This window comes from Dunckerocampus dactyliophorus, chromosome 14, assembly GCF_027744805.1.
Source record: "Dunckerocampus dactyliophorus isolate RoL2022-P2 chromosome 14, RoL_Ddac_1.1, whole genome shotgun sequence".
NCBI classification, from domain to species: Eukaryota; Metazoa; Chordata; class Actinopteri; order Syngnathiformes; family Syngnathidae; genus Dunckerocampus; species Dunckerocampus dactyliophorus.
In genome coordinates, this window is record NC_072832.1 from 12,973,021 (window position 1) to 12,994,722 (window position 21,702).

The 21,702-nt window shown below is 40.0% G+C and overlaps 1 protein-coding gene across 3 annotated transcripts in view; it reads left to right on the forward strand.

Moving 5' to 3' along the window:
• The first annotated feature begins 2,096 nt into the window (after positions 1–2,096).
• The window catches only part of foxn2a (forkhead box N2a), a 32,668-nt gene continuing 13,062 nt past the window's right edge, over positions 2,097–21,702 (forward strand). Inside the window, exons 1-2 of one of the 3 annotated variants that reach the window (XM_054798621.1) lie at positions 2,097–2,465; positions 19,711–20,288. In XM_054798621.1, the coding sequence (XP_054654596.1) occupies positions 19,725–20,288 (564 nt within the window). In that variant the 5' untranslated portion in view covers positions 2,097–2,465; positions 19,711–19,724. The other 2 variants (XM_054798619.1, XM_054798620.1) reach the window with 2 other exon arrangements.

Consider the following 21,702-nt stretch of genomic DNA (forward strand, 5'->3'; position numbering starts at 1 on the left):
AGAACGTCATAACAACAGTAAAATATGGTGGTGGTAGTGTGATGGTCTGGGGCTGTTTTTCTGCTTCAGGACCTGAAAGACTTGCTGTGATAAATGGAACCATTAATTCTGCTGTCTACCAAAAAATCCTGAAGGAGAATTTCCGGCCATCTGTTTGTGACCTCAAGCTGAAACCAACTTGGGTCCTGCAGCAGAACAACGATCCCAAACACACCATCATGTCCACCTCTGAATGGTTGAAGAAAAATAAAACGAAGACTTTGGAGTGACCTAGTCAAAGTCCTGACCTGAATCCTATTGAGATGCTGTGGCATGGCCTTAAAAATGCGGTTCATGCTCAAAAACCCCCCAATATGGCTGAATTACAACAATTCTGCAAAGATGAGAAAATTCCTCCACATCGCTGTAAGAGACTCATTGCAAGTTATCAACAAACACTTGATTGCAGTTGTTGCTGCTAACTAAGGGTGGCACAACCAGTTCTTAGGTTTTAGGGGGCAATCACTTTTTCACAGGGCCATGCGGGTTTGAATTTTTTTCTCACTTAATTATAAAACGTTTCATTCAAAAACCGCATTTTGTGTTCAGTTGTGTTGTCATTGACTAATAATTAAATGTGTTTGATGATCAGAAACATTTAAGTCTGACAAACATGCAAAAAAAAAAAAAAAGAAAATCAGGAAGGGGCCAAACACTTTTCACACCACTGTACCTGAGGAGCTTGTCAATGGAGCTTGTCAATGTGTAAATTTGGCCTTAACAACAGCTCTCTTATATGAACAAGTGTTACATTCCAAAGACTTTTTGTAGAAGACATGAAACTGGACTTGTGTGAGAAACTCCATAAGACCTATGGTGTAAAGAGAGCAGCAAGTGTGGGGCTTAATAACAGTAACACAATGGGGAAAACTTCAATGTTTCAGCAGATGCAGCAGCCTTTTTTCTGAAGAACATAAGAAGCTGAGTGAGTGACAGAAATTTGGTGTGATAGTGATATACAGTGATATTTTAAAATACTGTCTGAGGGGTGTGCCTTGTCAAAAGTTGTACTTTTGGGGCTTAACAACAACCATCTCATCTGGCAAAATATAGAGGACATTAATTTTACACATGATTTGTGTAAGCAATGTCGACTGATGCTGTAAGGGGAGCAGGGATTTCAAATGGGTAACTTTGGGTTTTAATAACACCACCAACATACAACATACTTTTACTGTAGAACACAATAAGTTGGACATGCGACAGAAACTTCAAGTCCACTGCAGCAGTGACAGGCTAAACAATCTATCTGTCTTTCTACAGTCAACATTATATTTGTGGCACCTCCTATGAGTTCTGCTGACAATCGTTTGGAAGACGTGTAATACAGATATCCCAAAAAGTTTTGTCATGATTAGACAAATGGTTAATGATGGCCAATTAGTTGCTGAGGCCCACCTGCAAACCAGCTTGATGGCGGCCATGTTTTTCAACAAATTGTGTTTGTCGGTCCCCTAACAAAGTTCACCAAATTCTGTGGTGATTTGCCTCAACACCCTAAAGTTACAGTAGGTGTTTTATAGCACACATTGGCCTGTGTGAGAAATTTCAAGTCAATCCGGCTTATAGACAGCATAGGCAACATATTGCGGGGAAGTTTTTGAATAATTTCCACTCTTTGGTGTGTTGTGGTCCAGGAGTAGAAGAGTTAGTATACACAAACAAATGTAACCATCCATATACTATACAGTATATAATACTCTGCAGTATCAGGTGAGCAACAACTCGTTTTCATAATCTACACTGTAAATCGCATGTCTATAACATTTGAACCAGATGAACCTTTGCAGAGGAATGTAACTCAAAGGTTACTGTGCTCTTTTTAATTGCCTTTTTGTTCTTCTTTCAGGTATCACTCATCATGTGACACTGTGTGTGCGTGTGTGCAGGTCTGGTTAGCACACGGTTTACTTTAGGTGGGGCCATGTTGAGGGTCCACTGTAGTGGGTGTGGTGACACATCCTCTCCCCGCCCCGAGGCGTTTGTGTATAGTGTAAACAACATGCACTCTCATCGCCATTTAATAATCATTCTCGCGTGTACTTCCCCGTTCGTGGTGCTGCAATAGAACAAAACAAAATTATTTAACTCCATATTGGTATGTGACTTAAAAAGTGAAAGCCCATTTGGCGATGCAAAATAGGATAGCGTGCGCTCACTCATGGAGCCCCCTTCGCTGCGGCAGTTGCCAGGGGAGATAGGAGGGGAGGGGCTGTGATTGGCTGGATTGGCTGTGTTGCCATGACGACGGCGAGGGGTTTGGTAGCGTTGCCGTAGCGCTGTGTGATCCGCGCGCTGCGTGCATGGAGGAAGCAGCTGCTGATCTGATCTCTGACATTGTGCGAGCAAGGCACACATCCGAATAAACTGCGCACTGTCGTGTCGTTGAAACACACACACCGCGCCGAGGCACGCCGTGCATGATTGTGAGTATTAAACATCTTCTTATTTGTGTTGTTTTATATCCGTGTGTGGATGATGTTTGTGTTTGGATCAAGCTAAAAGTAAATGTGGTCAAGTGACTTTGCTCAGAGCGGCCAGCATGGCAGAGCATACGACAGCATGTGGCAGCTAGCTAATGTTACTTCCCTTTGCTCCCCTAATATCTAGCTTTAGCTTTTTATTCCAGCCACACAGCAATCTATGTTCTTAACTATGTCACGCTTATCGAAATAGAATCGACAGTGTAGTTAAAGTTGCCCAGTGCTAACGCTAACGGTGGATTTACCCTCACTGACCTACCGAGCTGCTGCTAAAGCTACTTCGCTTCGTGCCTTTACTGGGTGAGCTAACACATGTAACTGAGTTTAAAACCAAACAAATGTTTGTTAACCGGTAATAAGTTACTCAGTCCAGTTTGTCGGAAAGTGTTGTGCAATACTTCAAGTCATTGCGTGTACGGTAACTTCGTATTCCACGTTGTGCGTGTGTGTGTGTGTATGTGTGTGTGTAAGGCTGTGTGGTGATTCATGTCTCCTATCAAGTATTAGCCATTTGCTTTTTTGTTTGCTAGTTACTCATTTTTTAGCTGTCACTGTCTTTAATTACATCTACAAGTATTTTGTTGATTCAAGTTTCATGCTGTTTTATCTGTGATTAATTTCTGCAACTGTATGTTTTTGCTGGCTAATCTATACATAAAATAAAAATGTAGCCTAAATATCGACAGGACCAAAGGTTGTGAGGCTACATTGGCTGAGCACATGATGTAATGGATTATCACAAGATTGTCCCAGATACTGAGTCCTCTGTAAACAATATCTGAATGTGGAAATTATCCCTTTATTGCACTTCAATAGAGACTGCAGTTATTTGAGGATATAATTGAGTGTTATTGTCCGCAAAAGGTCTACTTGACGTTATACTTTCCTCAATCTACTAACTGTACCCATCCTAATTTCCCTATATTTTGTGTGTATTTTAGTTATGCCCTTCATATGGGCATTGCTTGGTTTTTCAAGTTGTTAAAGCCCCTATGATAGACACAAGACAGATACAAAAGGAGGTAAAGTGAAATGAACAACAAAAAAAAACAGATGTTATCAATCTGTCATTAGTTTATAGCCAGCGTTTCTATGGCTACAACCATCTGTTGTCTTCGTTGCTGTTTGTAGTCCTTGCATGTATTCCACGTCCGTATGTACAGAGGCCTTTGCAGGGTCTTGCCGCCCAGAATAGATGGGAGCCTGTTAACTTTACTGACATACATTACTATAAATAGGACTCTGTGATGTTGTTATGTCTTCAATATCTATGAAGGCCTGAAATGTTGGGAGTAAAATTTGATGACCTTTTGAGGCAACAGGCTAATGATGTAGGTGGTGTAAAACAGATGGGTAAAAGTGAGCTTTTTGGTTTGTGTCATAAGAAGTGTGCAACATGTTTTTCAACCTTATTTAACAACACAACATGAAATGATTGACTGACAGGTGTCTGTTTCATTTTGTGCAGTTGTAGACTTGCCTTACAAGACGCACGGGCGATGAAAAAAAAAAAAAAAAAAAAAAGAGTCCATGATGTTTCCTGGGCTCCATGTAAGTGTGCGCTGATTTTAAAGATAACGTGTACTTCATTTTACATCTAATATCTCACTATAATGATGAACCGATGTGTTATAATGTGCGACCAAGTCAGCTGTGGTATTGACTGCGTAGTACGACCACTGTCACACGTGTGACGTTTGACGGGCCGCCACAAATTAATGAATGTATTGGCAACACTGGCATCTTTTCATATGCAGTTGGAAGTTGGAAGTTGAGCGCTCACTGATGTTCTCCATACATTTATTGTTAATAAGCATCATCAGTTAGTTGTTGTTTCAAGACCAACAGAAGGCTAACCTGCTAAGAGTTGTTTTTAGTGTGCTAGAAAACAGCATATTAAAAAAGGGTATGGTCAGCTTATAATGGTGATATGTTAATATATTATGTTTTACAGACAAAAACAAATTATATGGGATAAAATGATAACTTGCTAACATCTAGCATGCTACCGAGTTGAGTAAGGAACGTCCGAAGTGTGGTACCATATATTAGAATTAGGGCGGTCATATACGATAATGTATACAGTATATTACTACATACTACATTTTTTTTTTTTTTTTATGCGTGATTAATGTGCGCATTTTCTATTTAACCCTTTGTCCACACCGCAGTTTGAGGTAACGCAGCAGTGTGCAGTTGATGTGGAGTCACAAGCGGGAACAAATATTGAGCAGAAATGGACAAACAAAAGGGTATTTTTTGAATGTTAAGCTTAGCTTCAAAGCCCTGGCAGATTGCTCTCTCGACAAGACCTAAGTTATTTGTATATACTGTCGCTGCAAGTTGAGTTGTTACGGAGTACGTCTCCTTAAAAATGCCAGAGAGAAGAGTACTGCAAGTATTTTTTATTGTCATTTATACAGTGCTACCTTGGCATACGAGCGTCCCAACTAACGAGTGTTTTTTTTTTAGATGCGAGCCGTCTCTCAGTTTATTTTCTTGCTTTGAACAGCGAGCTAAACGTTATGGCGCTCAATGAGATGGCAGTAAAGGGTCGTAATTTATTATTGTTATTATTATTTATTAGCGTTTGTGCCTAAACTGCTGTTTGTCAAAAAAAGACAGAAAAATAAAAGTTGCATGTCGAAAGACCCGCGGTGTCATACTTCCACGTTTTTGAAGTCGCCAGACTAAGAAAAGTGTGATAGTGTGTAAAAGAGTGTTTGAAAGTGAAGTACAAGCTATAGCCTGACTGCACTACAGTATATAAGCGCAGTCTGAGCTCTGTAAACCACTGACTGTTCTTCAGCACCCTATTAAAAGTTGTGTTGTATTTCTTTTTCCAACACCCTGTTTTCATTCCACTTAGTTGTTTGGTGTTTTTGCAAACCTTTATTTGTAATGTTAGTCAAAATTATATTCTGTGAGGTCATTTGCTTCAAGAGAATGATATGTGAGTGATGGACAGTTTACCTTACCAATGTCTACTTTTACATTGTGTTTTTTTTTTTATATATACGTTTCTACATTTGTGTTGAGCTGTTTAAAAAACCAAAACAAAAAAACCCGGAATGTTTAATAAACAAAAAATAGCATATAACAAACATATTGTCTAGTCTCACGTTGGTAGGTGTATTAAAAATGTTAAAATGATCTTTCAGAGGTACACTTATTACAGATAAAACCTTCTTTCTATCTGTTATTATTTGCAATTAATTACAAGTTAACTATGGACAAAATGCGATTAATAACAGTTAAATATTTTAATCGATTGACAGCCCTAATTAGAATGCTAACATTTGCATGCCAGGCCCCCCCCCCATACAACCTTCTTTAAGCAATGGGTAATTTAGGGCAGCTGATGTTGTGTATATGTATTTTTTATAATAGGAGCAGAAAAAAAACGGTCAGCCATTACAATTTACCTCTAACATTTTCCCTTCTTACCATGAATTTAATTTGGTATTTGCCACAGTTTGGGCAAATAAATACAAATACGGTTTGTGGTGCCATAAAATAGTAAACAACAGAGAACCCGTCCACCGTGGACTCTCTTTGGGTTGTTTGTTTGAGGCGTAGACTCGGTAGGCCATGACTGACACATGACATGGTGGTGTGTGGGGGGTTTGACAGTTGACTCTCACTGATACTGGTCAGGCTTTAATAAATAAATAAATAAATGTCAGACTTTTCTGCGCTTATGTAATTATTTTTGGGCTGGGAGTACACAAACCGTACGTACCGTACGTGATTTATGATTGGCTCTTTATGACAGAGGAATTTGCCTTTAATACAGTCAAGTCAAACTAACAAATATTGTTTGTTATTCTGCAAGTCATGTTTGCCACTCTCTGTCATTGAACACATCGGTCTACATTTTAGTTTGTGTTGAGATGGACATGACCTTGTTAGTCTTACATGTATCATAGAAATGAAATTATAATCAAGCTAAAAAAAAAAAGTTAAATGATGTCATGCCCCGTGAATCAGGACACAGTTACGGAGATGTTTGAATCCTGACCAAAATGTAGCACCCATCCCTCGAACCATTTTGCTAGCGTGGCTTAAAGGCCTGAGCCAGGGTGTAGGCCCTCTTGCTGAATGGCGTTCATTTGATTAGGGCAAAGTCCAGACCAAACTGATTTCCAACTGAATTGTATTGGATTACGGCCGCGACAGTCACATTTTGTGTTGGGCATTTTTTTTGTATTTATATGTTTAGACTGTGCTATTACAAAGCTCCCATTGTTACTGGGATGTTGTACTCCAACAGAACACTGCACTCAACTCAGTGGTAATCTCCTCTGGAACCCTTGTGAAAACCACGTTTTATTTTTACAACTTTGACTACTTATTAGTTTCATTCTTTTCAGCAGTCGCTCCATTTCACTCTAATTAGTGATGCAGATACTCCCCAGAGGATGTGTGCTAACAGTGAAGAAATATGACCAACTGGATTTTCATAATGTGACTTTTATGTGTGCTAAGTACCTAGCACGCACTCGAGATATCAGCTCAGATTCTGTTCAGTCAGCACAACATGCTCAATGTATGAAACACATAAGTGACTAAATAAGAAACACGAAAAGTCTGAATTTGTTGTTCCTTTTAGGTTAAAGTGGCATAGAAACTGCAGTTCGACGTGGTGATATGGCCATGTAATCAGTCTTATCAGAGTTTTGTGTACTCTGACCCTAAGTAAGTGGAAGGTGGCGTCCTCTAAAATCCACCATGTGCTTTCTGGGTGTGTGACTGACTGTGGTTTTAGATTTTGTTATAAAAGCAGAAACTTCTTGCTTGTTCTGATTGCTTAATTGTATTGTCATAGTGCCCAGGCCCTCCAGTGAATTACTCCAAAAGAGAATTGACAACTCCAGCCATTATAACCTGTGTTTTTCTGTATACCCTGTAATTTGTCATACTGATGTGACTGGTTGAAATGGACTGGATTGATTAAACCATGGTGGCAGTAAATGTAGTAAATGAAATAATTTGATGTTTCATAAAACGAGTAACTTAATGGTCTGCTCATTTTACGCGTTGCTAGTATTTACACATTTTTAACAATTGGCTCACTGTCACGATCCTAATGTATTGTGCTGACAATGTTTTGGGACTTATGCTATCATACATGTAGGCATGGGCCGCTTCCCGGTTCCAAGGTATACCATGGTATGGAAAAAGTCACAGTTTCAAAACTGCTAAGAAAAAGGCCGTCATACCGTTGTACGGTATGGGAGAAAGTGGAGGTCCAACGTGGCCACTATGTGGAAATGCTTTGTCATGTCCTGTATTTGTCCTTGCAGTTGGAACTTGGCTTCGATGTGCTGAAACCATGGGCATTAGCTTTGTTGCCAAAAGTCGTGCAACTTAGCAGTGACATTAGCTGCCTCGTTAGCATCATGTGACGCCGTGTGACAACACGTGTGCCCTCGTAGAGTTTTGCATCCTGTACCAATTTATTGTGTATTTCACATGGCTTTGGAGCTGTCAAACTACTATGTAAGCACATAACACTATTTAAGTACATTTTTGACATGTTAACGTGAATATCATAACCTAATAAGTCGCAAATGTCATCGTATAGTCGCTTGAAGTGTAAACAAACATGTATCGGCACTACATGTTGCAGCTTAGAACGTATAGTAAATGGCAAAATACATTAATATAGCATTATTATGCACATTTAGAAGATTTACTCCATTTACAACAGGTTTCCTTTTATACGCATGCGCAGTAGCGCTAGGCGGAAGAACTCGATGAAGGCACACGCGTCGTCGAGGGTCACTAAATGTGGAGATGTGATTCAGAAGCCAAGTGGTATATAAAAATAACACTACAGTGAAATCAGATTTAACTAGAGAAGCACTCGGAGAATGCAGACCTCCGCCAAGTGCCATAGTCCCCCCCCCCATATTGTGATTCACACCAAAATAATAATCCTGTATCCTGTAATAGTCCTGTGGGGGGGGGTTCCAAAGTGCTCTGACCATTTTTTGTGGAGTTATAAATGCACAAATGCTGAAAATGGTCCTATCTCACAATGTTAAACAATCCTTTAAAAAATTCCTGGATCCTGTCGGTGATCCAGTTTTCAAGTTATTTTGAACACAAACAGGTAACAACAGCGGGTGGTATTACTCTCTACTGAACAACAAACAACAACGACTTAGTAACAGTTACGAACAATGATCACATGATCCGGAAACGGAAGGTGTGACCTGCACATTCACCACGATATGAAATGATAACGTAACATTCCGAGTTTTTAAAAATTATTATTTGTGCTGTGACCTTTTTTATTAATAGTTTTATTCTTATCTAGAAGTAATTCAGTTATTTATTCTAAATACATATGTTCCACTTCCGCCCTGCGATTGGCTGGCGACCAGTTCAGGGTGTACCCCGCCTGTCGGCCGAAGCTGGGATAGGCTCGAGCATGCCCCCGCGATCCCAATGAGGAGAAGCGGCATAGAAAATGGATGGATGGATGGATGGATGGATGTTCCACTTCCATCATGTTCTATTATATTGTTTAAAAATGACTGTTCCACAGAATTTTTTTTTCCCCCTCTTCTTTTCAATAAAGGTATTTCAAAATAGCACATTTTAGAGCTGTACTTATAATACCGTGAAACCATGATACCGATACCATCAGAATCTCATACTGGTCCATGCCTACTCACATGTAATAGAGATATCCTTAAAAAAAAAACAAAAAGAGATATCCTCACAGTTTTTACATGTTTTAAAGTTTTACATGCCCATGCCCTTTAAGAGGTTTTAGTTGATGGCGGCCATGTTTTTCAACAAATCTTTTATAGACATGTGCTTGTCAGTCCCCTAAAGGTGTGTATCAAGTTTTGTGGTGATTTGGCTCAACACGCCAAAGTAACAGGGGGTGTTTTGTAGAATGCATTAAGCTGTGTGAGAAACTTCAAGTCAATTCGTCTACAGCCTGAATAATTATGCTTCGACTGGCTCCACCCTCTCCCTTCCGCAGACCTGTGATTGGTTGGCTTTTCTTCATACATCATTTGTGGTTCTCCCTTGCCAAAAAGTCCATCATAACAATAGGAACAATGGAGCAAGTTGAGGGGCATCTGAGCGAAGAACTTGTCAAATATCAAAACCTATACAGTAATCCTTTGTTTATCACGGATAATCAGATAATTGGAAGTAGGATTTCCTTTTTATAAATGGAATATTTTCTATTTAGAGCATAAAAAACCTGTTCTAAGACCTTCTGTGTGTTGCTGTAACTGTCTTCCCTCGGGGAGCAGCATGACGGCCAGACAGGAAGTGATGTCAAGGGTTCAGAGTTAGTTCACTAATGGCCGCAACAGTAGCCTGTGTTATGGATTAATAATTAAAAGATATTTCAAAACTGCAATAAAAGTCTGTTGTTCCGTTGATTAAGTCTGGTGCTTGTCTGTCTCACCGAACATAACAGTAACATTACAGACAATAGTGACCAGTGTAGAATGCTGCATATCAATGTTTTTGAATACGTCTTTTGAATGCCGTATATTTATATTAGCTCATTTAGCCAATTTTATGCTTGAAAATGCTTATTTTAGGCAAAAAAATAAGTAACACTTGCTTAAATATGCATTTTTGAATATTAACAGGCCATATTCAACCACGAAACAGCATAATTTATTCATTAATATATTTTTGAAAAACTGTGATAGCGTAACGCCGCAAAATCAGAAGCGCAAAGTGACGAGGGTCGACTCCATAATATAATTCCTCGCATCAACCATATCTGCTCTGCTCACTTATGCAAACAAATACATACAGTATGTATTAATTAACAGTCATAAAGATAAACTTTAAAAGTTTAATGTTGTTAATTCTGGGAATCATTCAATTCATCTAACTCAGACTGATGACGTCAGTGTATTTGGGCCGTGGAGCCGACCACTTCTGATCTTTCCATTAGTTCTCCGTGCCCACTGACAACTATTGAGTTTGTTGTCTCGAGTTCTTTTACCTCCTCATGGCCACATTAATATATCTAACCATACACCCAAACCCAAAGTTATTTTGCGAGCTTGGTTGATGATTTGAAACAATCCTGCAAGACTTATGCAGCAGGTGTAGAAAAGTGCATTGCAAATCACATAACTGCTTAGACTGACTGTGCATGTCTAACGTGATTGTCTTCTTTCTGACTGGTGGACACAAGACACTCCAGATTAGGACACGCCTCACTGGCAACACTTGATGTGACTGTTTCTCTGAGTGGTAGAGAAGAGGGAAACACAATGGGTCTTTGTTTCATCACCCCTGGCATAATTAACAGGATTTGTTTAATTGGTTAAACTACAACTGTATTGACTGAGGACTTGGCAGCTGTTGTGCAATCGATGTGCATCTTCTAGCACCTAGGTTCCCAAAGTGGGGTACACCAATTGTCATGGGGGGACGTGAATTAAAATTAAAAACAATTAGCGCCTAACACTCACAATTACGAATGCCCCTAAAGGCCTCGCGGCGCAAGGAGAACAGAGTAGAAAAGAGACGGAGCACGAACTTATTCATTGCTCTGTGTGCATCATATGAACAAATAAGTAAGTTTGATGATTATTTTGTGGATTAAGAGTATTTAGTGTTGAAGATTTGTTTTATATTGTTGTTCCAATCCCCGCACGGCGCAGCTGTGAAAACCTGTCGTTGCGAGTGGGGATTCCCCCGAAAACAAGTCTTTATTGTTGGCTGTATGTATTTTTGTACTTTGCACGCTGCTTTATCGTGATTGTTAAACTTTCCCCTTCCATTTGGTGTTAAATTAATATGCAGACTTAAACAATAGCCATTGTGAGTGGACAAAAAAAGTGAAATGTCTGAAGGGGTACGCGACTGTAAAAAGTTTGGGAACCACTGTTCTAGCACAACTGAGGATGAATCGGCTGTTATGAAAAAATAAACCGGTAATAGAATACTGCTTGTAAAAGTCTAGTTTAGTTTTAGTTACGCATTCACAGTATGAATGACAGCTTTACATTGACCTTACCAGGTTTTTGCTTTACCAGATTGTACAAGTGTAGGATTTCACGATGTTTAACAATGAATCTCCAGGGATATATTGATGTTTTCTTGCAAACATTGCTGAACAAATTGAAACTGTCCCTTGTCACCCTGTAAGATGGATCAGTATTCATGCAGGAAACCATCAAAAGAGCACATCTGCTTTAGCCTCTAACAATAAGAGGGGAAACCTACTGCAGGTGTTGCATGTAAAAATAACACTACAGTGAAATCACATTTAACAACAAGCTTCATTGTGTTGACGTGCGTAACTAGAGTCAGAGATGAGATGCTGAAATATCACTATTGCCTTTTTTGGTGTACAGTCGTCCTTCGCCATGAATTTGATGGCTTCACTCTATTGTGGCTTTTCAAAAATACATTAATTAATAAAACATCCTGTTTCGTGGTGCAATATGGCCTATTATTAGTTCAACATATGTATATTTAAGCAAATGCTACATAATTTTTGACTAAATTAATAATTTTCAAGCATAAAAATAGATACATGAAATAAAATACAAATACAAAGCATTTAAAAGACGCATTCAAAGACATTCTCAACGAAGCACTCACACACGCCACACGCAACACAAGCACACACTCATAGCACTTTATTTATTTATTTGTATTATTTATTTGTATTAATGTGTCTTCTGTTTTTGTTGCTTAATTTATTGGTATATATGTTTATGTTTCTTATGTTCTTATTTCTTGTGTTTTCTTTCTTTTCTTGGGAGAATGAACAGAATAAGATTTTCATTGCATAGTATAACTGCTGTTTTACCATGCACATGACAATAAAACTCTCTTGAATCTTGAATCTTGAATTTATTTTTTTTTTATATCCAGCACAAGCATGTCAATTCCAGTTGTCCTCAACCTGATATTTGAGCATTTCATCTGAAAGTTCAATTCCTTTTCCTCAATAAGCGTTTCCAATGAGCACGCTTGATAAAGTTTGCTCTGATTAGGTTGAGTGACCTTTCTGCTGGTTCCTTAAACAAAACATGTTCTGTAAACACGGAAGCACGTGACTGTACACGGCGCAACACTTGTGTGTTAAAACCTGAGCAGAACTAAGAGGGTACATTTTTTGCAGATTGACAAAAGACAAAAAGCAAATGGAATGGCAATGATTGGTGTTTGTGGTATTTAGAAGCATATGAGGCCGTGGTGGGGAGGGTTTGTAGACATGACAGGCACATGACCCTCCAGATAAGGTTTCAGAGTGTTTGCTGGGAGGCAGCTCTATACTTTGTAAGCTAACCTCTGATTAGAGTCGAAGTGCAGTTTGAAACTAATAAAATCAATGTCTGTGCCCAACAAGTCAGTCTTTCTTGCATTTCTTTTTATTTGCCAGTCTGTCATTAAGAGGCTAAAAAAATGTATTTGCCTATTCCTTTTGCTGGTTCACTGTTTTAATGTCGGGCAGGCCTAACTCTCTGAAAATGGACTTCCTCAACAGGCAGGAGGTGTTTCCTTCCCTCCCGGTCGTCTGTTTGTATCTGTGAGGTGAATACTGAGAGCTTAGAAACATGACTGGAGCAAAAAAAAAAAAAACAAAAAAAAAAACAACTGCTTCTTTGTAGGAGCCGAGAGCAGGTTGGATCCCTATGCTTTGTGCAAGCTTTTTCATTCGCCCAGTCACCGAGTAGCTTGCTTTAATCCATTTAGTAGTTTTGCATAAGGTTCTGCCATTTTTAAAGAGTCGCCTTCACATTTCTCTTTGTGTAATTCAAGTTTTTATTTGTAGGGTAAGGTTTCAAATAACAGCCATTGGGGTTTTGCGGCACGCCTTTGTGTACCAAGAGGTGTAACTGGTTTGTGTTGACTGTGTTTAGTTAGTGCCTGTGAGGAGGGTGCGGTTCATTTGAGCGCAAACTTAATTCACAGATGAAATTGATTGAAAATCTCACATTGTATCTAATATGTAACTATCAGTATGATAAATACAGCATGCCTTTATGGTACTTAGTCAGTGCACTGTGTCATCCAGGTTGGCTGCGGCCTCTCCCACCCCTCTTTGTCAGACAGGTTTTGCGGAGAACAGCACTAGACTGCTGGCCTCAGCGTTTTCCGCCTGTATTGATCTCCCCACATCAGCTCTCTCTTCGTGAACGTAACCGCTTCCCTGGCCACACTGGCTGCCGTGGCAACTGATTCCTGAAAGTCACATCTGCTGCCTGAAATCCACGCTGGTGCGTCCATCGTCCACCTTTACATTCTCCCGTACCTATGTGACGCATTAGCAGCTTGATCTGCCACTTAAAGCGATCTCAGAGTGTCTTTGTGTGTGTGTTTTTTTGAATAGGCTAAGTGCTTAACAGGATAAAAGAGCAGTTTGAAAGGGGTGGTGGGGGAAATTGCCTTGGCACCTGCTGTTAGTCCTTGCCTGTTTGCACATGAATATGATGCGGCTGGCGGCGCACTGGGCTATTTTAACTTGCAGATGAGCCATCAGGTCAGCGCCATTCCAGCTTTGGTGTATTTTCAATGACAAGCTGCAGTCAACAGGCCAGTCCAGCTTATTGCCTCTACTTTTTACACACTAGTGTCCCATTAATCATTGGATTCTTACCTCCCTCTGAAGCTTTTTACATAAGAGCAATGCTAAGTGCAGTCATGACAAATGCAAGGGTAATTGACCAACTGCCATCACAGGAAAAGACTTCCGGTGTTTGGCTGGATGCAGACATTTTTTCCTCCTCATCCATTCATATTCAAATGACAGTCCTCTTCTTGGAGGAGCCAGTCCAAATAGGATGATCATTTCTCAGGCACCCGGGGGCCCAGCTGAGAGGTCAGGACTGTGAAGATGGAAAGAGGTTAATCAGTGGTCAGACACTTTACCCAGGCCATGACTTCTCCACATTTCCAAGCAACAAAACTTGAACAGATGTGAAAGCCAGTCTTCCACAGCATGTTTTTTAATAAGACGGAGACTTCAGATAAACAAACACGCTTATTACAGAAGGCTGACAGAGTTTTGCTGCGCCACACCTGTGCTAATCTAGTTGATTGTCACCATGACAATGCCTCTCAGTGGAATGTTTTGGCTAACCCAATCATGACATGATTATAATAGAAAGAACAACCTCAATTAGGGCATTGGTGTTGATCAGCAAGTTGCATTAATGTAGAGTCTATTCTGGGATTTCCACACATATCCTTATGACCCAGTCTCATTAGTCTACAACTTGGAATTAGTGACTTGAACTTCAAACATTTAGTTTTTCCACAGTGATGGAGTCCTTTTAGTCAGACATGTTGTTTTCAGAGGCCAAATGGTATTTTCCTCGAAATGTCTCTGCATACCTTCCTCACTATTTGAAAATTCACCCAGGGTAGTAACCCGTCATGTCAAAACATCTTTTTTTTTCTCTTGTCTTGGAGCTGAGATTTTCTTAAAACACAAATGGACAGTTCTCTCACTTCCTGGCATATCTTGTTGCTCTAGTTTTCTGAGAGTTTGGATTCATCTTGGACTGACGATAACTCCATACTAACTCCTTTTCTCTCTTGTTATTGTGGCTGTGTCTTTCCATAGAAAGATTTGACTATGTGTCCAGGACCTCTTGGCCTCTTGTGTGTAGCCTGGATAACTTTCTGAATTTAGTGTTTTTTTTAATGTGCTGACAATGAAGGCAAGTTAATGTTGGATGTAGGACTAAATTAGTTATCTGTGAAATTGTTCAGTGAAGGTCAACAAATTAAGCATAACTAAAAGTAAGTAAGTTTAGTAAGTTTCTTCCAGAACAATTTGATGCAATTTGATGTGATGAGAATTCACATATAAGCATCTGAATATGTTAAATGTGATTTTCCATGTTTAATTTATCTTACATTTGGCATTGCATCTTCTAATTTAGCATCCTATCTCATTGAAATACTGTCAAGCCAAATGTGGTTCATACCCTGGCCAAATATGGACTTAAAGTCATTTTTTTATTTGTTGAATGTGTATTTTTTAAAACTTGGAAATGTGTCAAAAGACTGCAAGAAGTTCTTTGAATAGTAGTTTGTGTATGATCGTGCCCATTTTCATTGTTTTTTACATTTTGAAAATTATTTTAATTTTTTGCCACCATTATCATAGATCCATGTAACTAGTGGCATAATGTAGAAATATATACAGTGAAGTCCATATATATGTATGTGTATATATATGTATATATATGTATGTGTATATGTATATGTGTACCTTAAAGCTCCGGTCAGACAACACATAGTCATCAGATGGACTCATCAACTTTAATGGTGGACATAGTAGTGTATACATGGTGCGTTACTCTAGTTAAAGAAACTCAATGTCTCTATGTTATACGCATATAAACTGAATATTAATATAAACAATGGCAGCAAATATACTTGCATATAGTAAGTGTCGGCCGCACGGTGGCCGAGTAGTTAGCATGTTGGCCACACAGTCAGGAGGTCGGGAAGACCTGGGTTCGAATCTCCTCTTGGGCATCTCTGTGTGGAGTTTGCATGTTCTTCCCGTGCGTGCGTGGGTTTTGTCCGGGTACTATGGTTTCCTTCCACATTCTAAAAACATGTATGTTAATTGGCAACTCTAAATTGTCCATAGGTATGAATGTGAGTGTGAATGGTTGTTTGTCTATATGTGCCCTACCATTGGCTGGCGACCAGTCCAGGGTGTACCCCGCCTCACGCCCAAAGTCAGCTGAGATCGGCACCAGTATACCCCCGCGACCCTAATGAGAATAAGCGGCATAGAAACTGAATGGATGGATAGTAAGTGTCAAACTGTAGCTAATTCATTTCGCAGTCGGATGCTATTTACTAAATAAAGACAGCCACCATTCTGACTATAACACCAATCATAATATTAATCAAACATCGCACACACTTAGGAAAAGCCATAAATGCTTCAAATATATCTCTTAAAGTGTTTCAAATCTTACATCGGTAGTAACTTCTGCACAGATAGATCATAGAAAGTGACCGAGAGAATAGCATTACCGATTGCACACAACACATACTCACACGAGCAGAAGTGACACTTTCAAAGAAAAAGGTTTCAAAATAAGAGTCGCCGCACAAACGTGCATAAACATGGCGAATTCTTAATAGGTAGCACCAAATCAATCTGTGGCAGTCAAGATTAATTAGCGGCAGGCCGCCACAAATAAATGAATGTATGCAATCTGCACACTGCAATCCCATGGTGGTAAAAACATAACCTCTTTGGCAGAGGTATCACATCCAATACAAGTGCTCTGGATGGCTAAATAAACCATGACTCAACCAAAAGCAAATTGGGATTTGTCTGCTATATGTTCCTCCACCCCCAGTGAGGGTTGAGTGGTAATTTAGTAAATGCACTAATGCCCCTCTCCTTCCTCTCCTGTTTTCACTGGCTGACTTTGACAAAATGATTTGTGTGTCAATGAGTGTGTGTGTGTGTGTGTATGTGCATGCATGTGCGTGTGTACACTCCCTCTCCCATCTCTGGGCAAACACTCTTTAGTCTGACCCAATTCCTATCTTATCACAGAAATGAAAAGATACGCCTATCTGCCAGATTATACGTCCCTTTTACATGTCCACATTGGTCCACATTCATTGCTTTGCTCAGGGGCATTTGGTGTCCACACACAGGTACTGCAGCATACATTTCCTCTGCAGTGCATGTCCATGGTGGCGAAAACAGCTAACAGCTAGCTAGATTACATGCAGTATTCCCCTACTGTTGTTTGTGAGATTTCTGCTCTTAATTGAAGGGACGGCATGGTTGTCATGGTGACACCCAACACTTAAAGCTTGTTGTGAGCTGAGCCAAAGAGTAATCTCTTTGTACACTTGGCCTCAACTGCATAAAAGGAGTTTACGTGTTGCATTTGCTTTGGGGAAATGCATTCAAATAAATATTAATGTAGGACACACCGAATAGTCTGGGGCAGGTACAATACCACATTGACAGTCTCAACCTTGGCTGTCCATATGTTCCATTGGTTCCACATTTTTTGCTGCTGCTGAGCAAAGGGAGTAAGCCATGTTACTTCCTTCTCAGCTCTTTTGACTGTTGCACAGCACTGATAGAACACTTATGGGAAAATATGTCTACAGGTGAGTAGAAATGTATTGTGGAGGGCTCAATGGTTTGACTTTCTCATGTGCAAGTTCTAAAACAGGAGGTTTTCCAAGTATGGCACAACGAACCTCCCCTCAGAGAATATAATGGAACTGGGACCTCTCTCCTCAAAAAACAGTCTTTCTGGAACGTATTTGGTGACACAGGAACTAAAGATCTGAAGTTATAATAGAAGGTTTGAAACATTTTTTTCTTTATTTTTTGTCAAGCAGCTGCACCTCCCCTGAAGTTTTCTGGTGCCTGCCAGGGGAGACCTGCCTTAAACTACTGTTCTAATACATGACAGTTGAATTTTTTTGTTATTTATATAATAGCCTGTGTTTTTAACAGATACATAACCAATGCAATATATTGAACTGCAGTAGATTTTTGCTTTTCATGGTACTTACATTGCGGAGCCACCGGCGAATGGCGAAAATCCGCAAGCAATCGAGGCCCCCATTTTTTTTGACACATGACGTTGAGGTTCTCCGATTTTGGTGACTGTTGTAATGTTGACTTCAGCTCCACTCCGGTTTCCTCACACATTCCAAAAACATGCATGTTAGGTTAACTGCTGATTCTAAATTGTCCATAGGTATGAATGTGAGTGTGAATGGTTGTTTGTCTATATGTGCCCTGTGATTGGCTGGCGACCAGTCCAGGTGTATCCCACCTCTCGGGGATGGATGGATTCAGCTCCAGAATCCTCCCCCGTCTCTCTTCAGTATGCTCCACACACTTATTAAACACATTTTAAATTCTAACATGCAGTGGTGTTCAAACTTTTTCCCACCAAGGGTCGAATACTGAAAATCAAAGGATGTGGTGGGCCACTTATTTTTATGTTTTCATATATTTTTTTATTTTGTAAAAAGGCTAAAAAAAAAAACGTTTTATACATATTTAAAGACAATAGCTTGCTTTATTATTAGTTATGAATATCAATATTTCAGCTTCTTCTCTATAAATTTTGCCTTTTTGCTGTATTTTTCCTATTTTTGCTGGGTTTAATTTTATTTCTACAATGTGCCGCGGGCCAATAAAAAGCAAGGTGCGGGCTGCAAATGGCCCCTGGGCCGCACTTTGGTACACCCCTGCGCTAATGAATGATAATGTAAGATGATCGATAAACAGATGGAATCAGTCACATTGTAGAAGTTATAAATTTCACTTTTGCGTCTCAAGGACCGCCGAACAAAGTGCAAAATCGTAACGCTTGACGACTTTTAAAACTTTGTCAGTGAAGCATAAAGACAAAAACATGTAACAGTGGTTCATGTATGCTGTACATCTTGCCTGTGTCATTACATATTTATAAATTATTACAGACGTGTTTGCTGCTGAAAAATTGCCTATTTTTGGAGACAAAAAATGGAAACATTATTTTTGACCAAAAATTTGCAAATTTGGGGGGTTGTGAATGCTGACTCGTGAATGAGTGGAGAGCCACTGTATACGCTGCCAGGGTGCTGGTTTTACTATTCTTTCATTTGGTGTTCTTGGCTGAAACCTAATTACATCAACCTTTGAAATGTCCCATAGTTGTTAGAGGACAGATGACTCCAAGGACTGTACACGTCTTAATCTTGCAAGTGACAAATTAGGACTTTATTCCTGCATAATGGGTCAGCCTGTAAGAGCCTTCCGCTGTAAGATGGAGGCAGTCATCAGATTCCTGGATGGTTTCATGCTCATTTACACATAACCAGAAGCCGGGTCTAGCCTGAAATGAGGTGGGCGTCAATGAGTGGAGCCTTAAGTCCGCTCAGTTGCTTGAGAGGATCTCCTTGATAGTCCTTGGCTAAAGTCAAGAGCAGGCAAGTTAAGGGGCTGGAGGAGAGGGGCAGTGGAGAGGCCTGGGAAGTACAGTTGAGATGCACAAGCAAGACCACAGTAGCTTTGGCCTTTATGAGAATCTCTATAACCACCTAATGGTGGACAGTATTTCAAATGTTTTTATCTGGCAACTGTATCTTATTGTCAACTTCAAAATGATCCTGTCAGAAGCTAATAATAGCATGTTTGACGTTGATCTCTTTATTTTTTTTTCTCCAGACCTCCTTGATTTAATGGGTCCAATCATTGGGATGTCACCAGACAAGAAAACGGAAATTCCGGGTATGCAAGAGGAGCGGACGTGGCTCCGAGGTGTTTGTGGTGTGGGAACACTGCCAGAAGCGGAATGCGCTGCCAGCCCACTTGCGACCAGTGTGGATCGGACTGGAGTTGCTGAAGATGAAGAACTCACAAACCTCAACTGGCTCCACGAGAACCTGCTTCAGAACTTTACTCTGGGGGGTCCTGAAGCTCAACCTAGTGGAAGCCCCCTCTTTGACATCGAAGGAGACAGCGGCTCCAACCAGGGCCCATCATCCTCATCCACAGCATCAAGTCACAGCAGGGGCAGGGAGCGGGACTCATTGAGGTCTAAACCCCCTTTCTCGTTTTCGCTCCTCATCTACATGGCCATCGAGCAGTCCCCTAGCAAATCTTTACCTGTCAAAGAAATCTACGGCTGGATTCTTGAGCACTTCCCTTACTTCTCCAATGCTCCCACTGGATGGAAGAACTCTGTGCGTCACAATCTCTCCCTGAATAAATGCTTCCGCAAGGTCGAAAGGAGTTTAGGAAAGGTACGCCATTAAACCGCCTTCTGTCTTCTACACCCTTCACACAGATCTACTTTTGTTAAATGGTGCTGTATTAAAATTTTCACTGTCCAAAATAATTTTTTGAGAAAATCTCTGAACAGTGTGACTCACATGACAGTGTCTGTGACTGCCACTGGCAGGTGATAAGGCTCAAGAAATGCAAACAAAGCACACTTGGACAGATGGCAAATAGTGTAACTGTAGACCAAGATTGAGCAATATATTACAATTTCTTAGAATTAGGTCTCTGTTATAAAAAGATATAGTTTAAAGTCTTAGCGAAAAAAGGATTTAGTGTAGATAAAAACAGTTAAAAACACTAAATATTTTTCTTTGTAGACAGTCTGTGAGGTGACTATGTCCATAAAGTTTAATGTCTTAACACTGACACTTGAGGTACACTACAGGGCATGGGTGTGCAAGTAGATCAATGGTTCCTAGTGTAGTGTCCCTGTCGTGTCACTATAGTACCGTAATTTCTGTTCAATTGAGCATACCGGAATATAAGCCGCACCCACTAAATTTAAAGACGGGATATTTAGTACACAGAGCGATATTACACAAGAAGATTTTTAAAATTAAACAAATTTTTCAAAAAAGTGCCAAACAAGACATGTAATACGGCTGGTTAAACAGTAGGTAACCAGACAGTAGCCTACCAGAAAAGTCATTAATCGCTGCCTTCATCTTCCTCCAGCTTCATAATTCCTTCGTCACACACTTTGTCAGTCTCTCTCTCTCTTTCGTAGTCACTCTCATGTCACTTTTGTCTCGAGGCAAATTATCCCTTGAGCTTGCGCTGTCGTCTTCATCATGCAGTAGTCCAGCCTTTTGCAACCCGTTGGTGATAGTGGATTTTTTTACGCTTCTCCATACTGTCAAGATCCGCTGGTAGACTTGAGTTGCTAGATCGATCGCTTTTAATTTGAAAGCTGAATTATATGTATTTCTTTGTGTGCGTGAAGTGCAAAATGGCTGTTCTGAAGTATACAAGATGCCGCATCACTGTATAAGCTGCAGGGTCTAAAGCGTGAGAAAAAAGTAGCAGCTTCTACACCGGAAATTACGGTAGTAGTGGTATAGTATTTTGGCAATTTTAGCTGCTAGTGGATTGGAACTGATAACACACAATTTGGATGCATATTTTTGGATTGTGGGAGGAAACCGGGTTACCTGGAGAAAACCCACACACGCACAACGAGAAAATGCAAACTCCATACAAGAGATGTCCAAACAGAGATTGTAACCCAGATCTTCCCGATCTCCTGACTGTATGGCCAACATGCTAACCACTAGGCCACTATGCAGCCCCGCCATATGAATATACAGTATGCGGGGAAAAAAACCCACAATGCAAACATTGTTTTTACTTGTAGTTTGTGATTCTTCAAAGAAG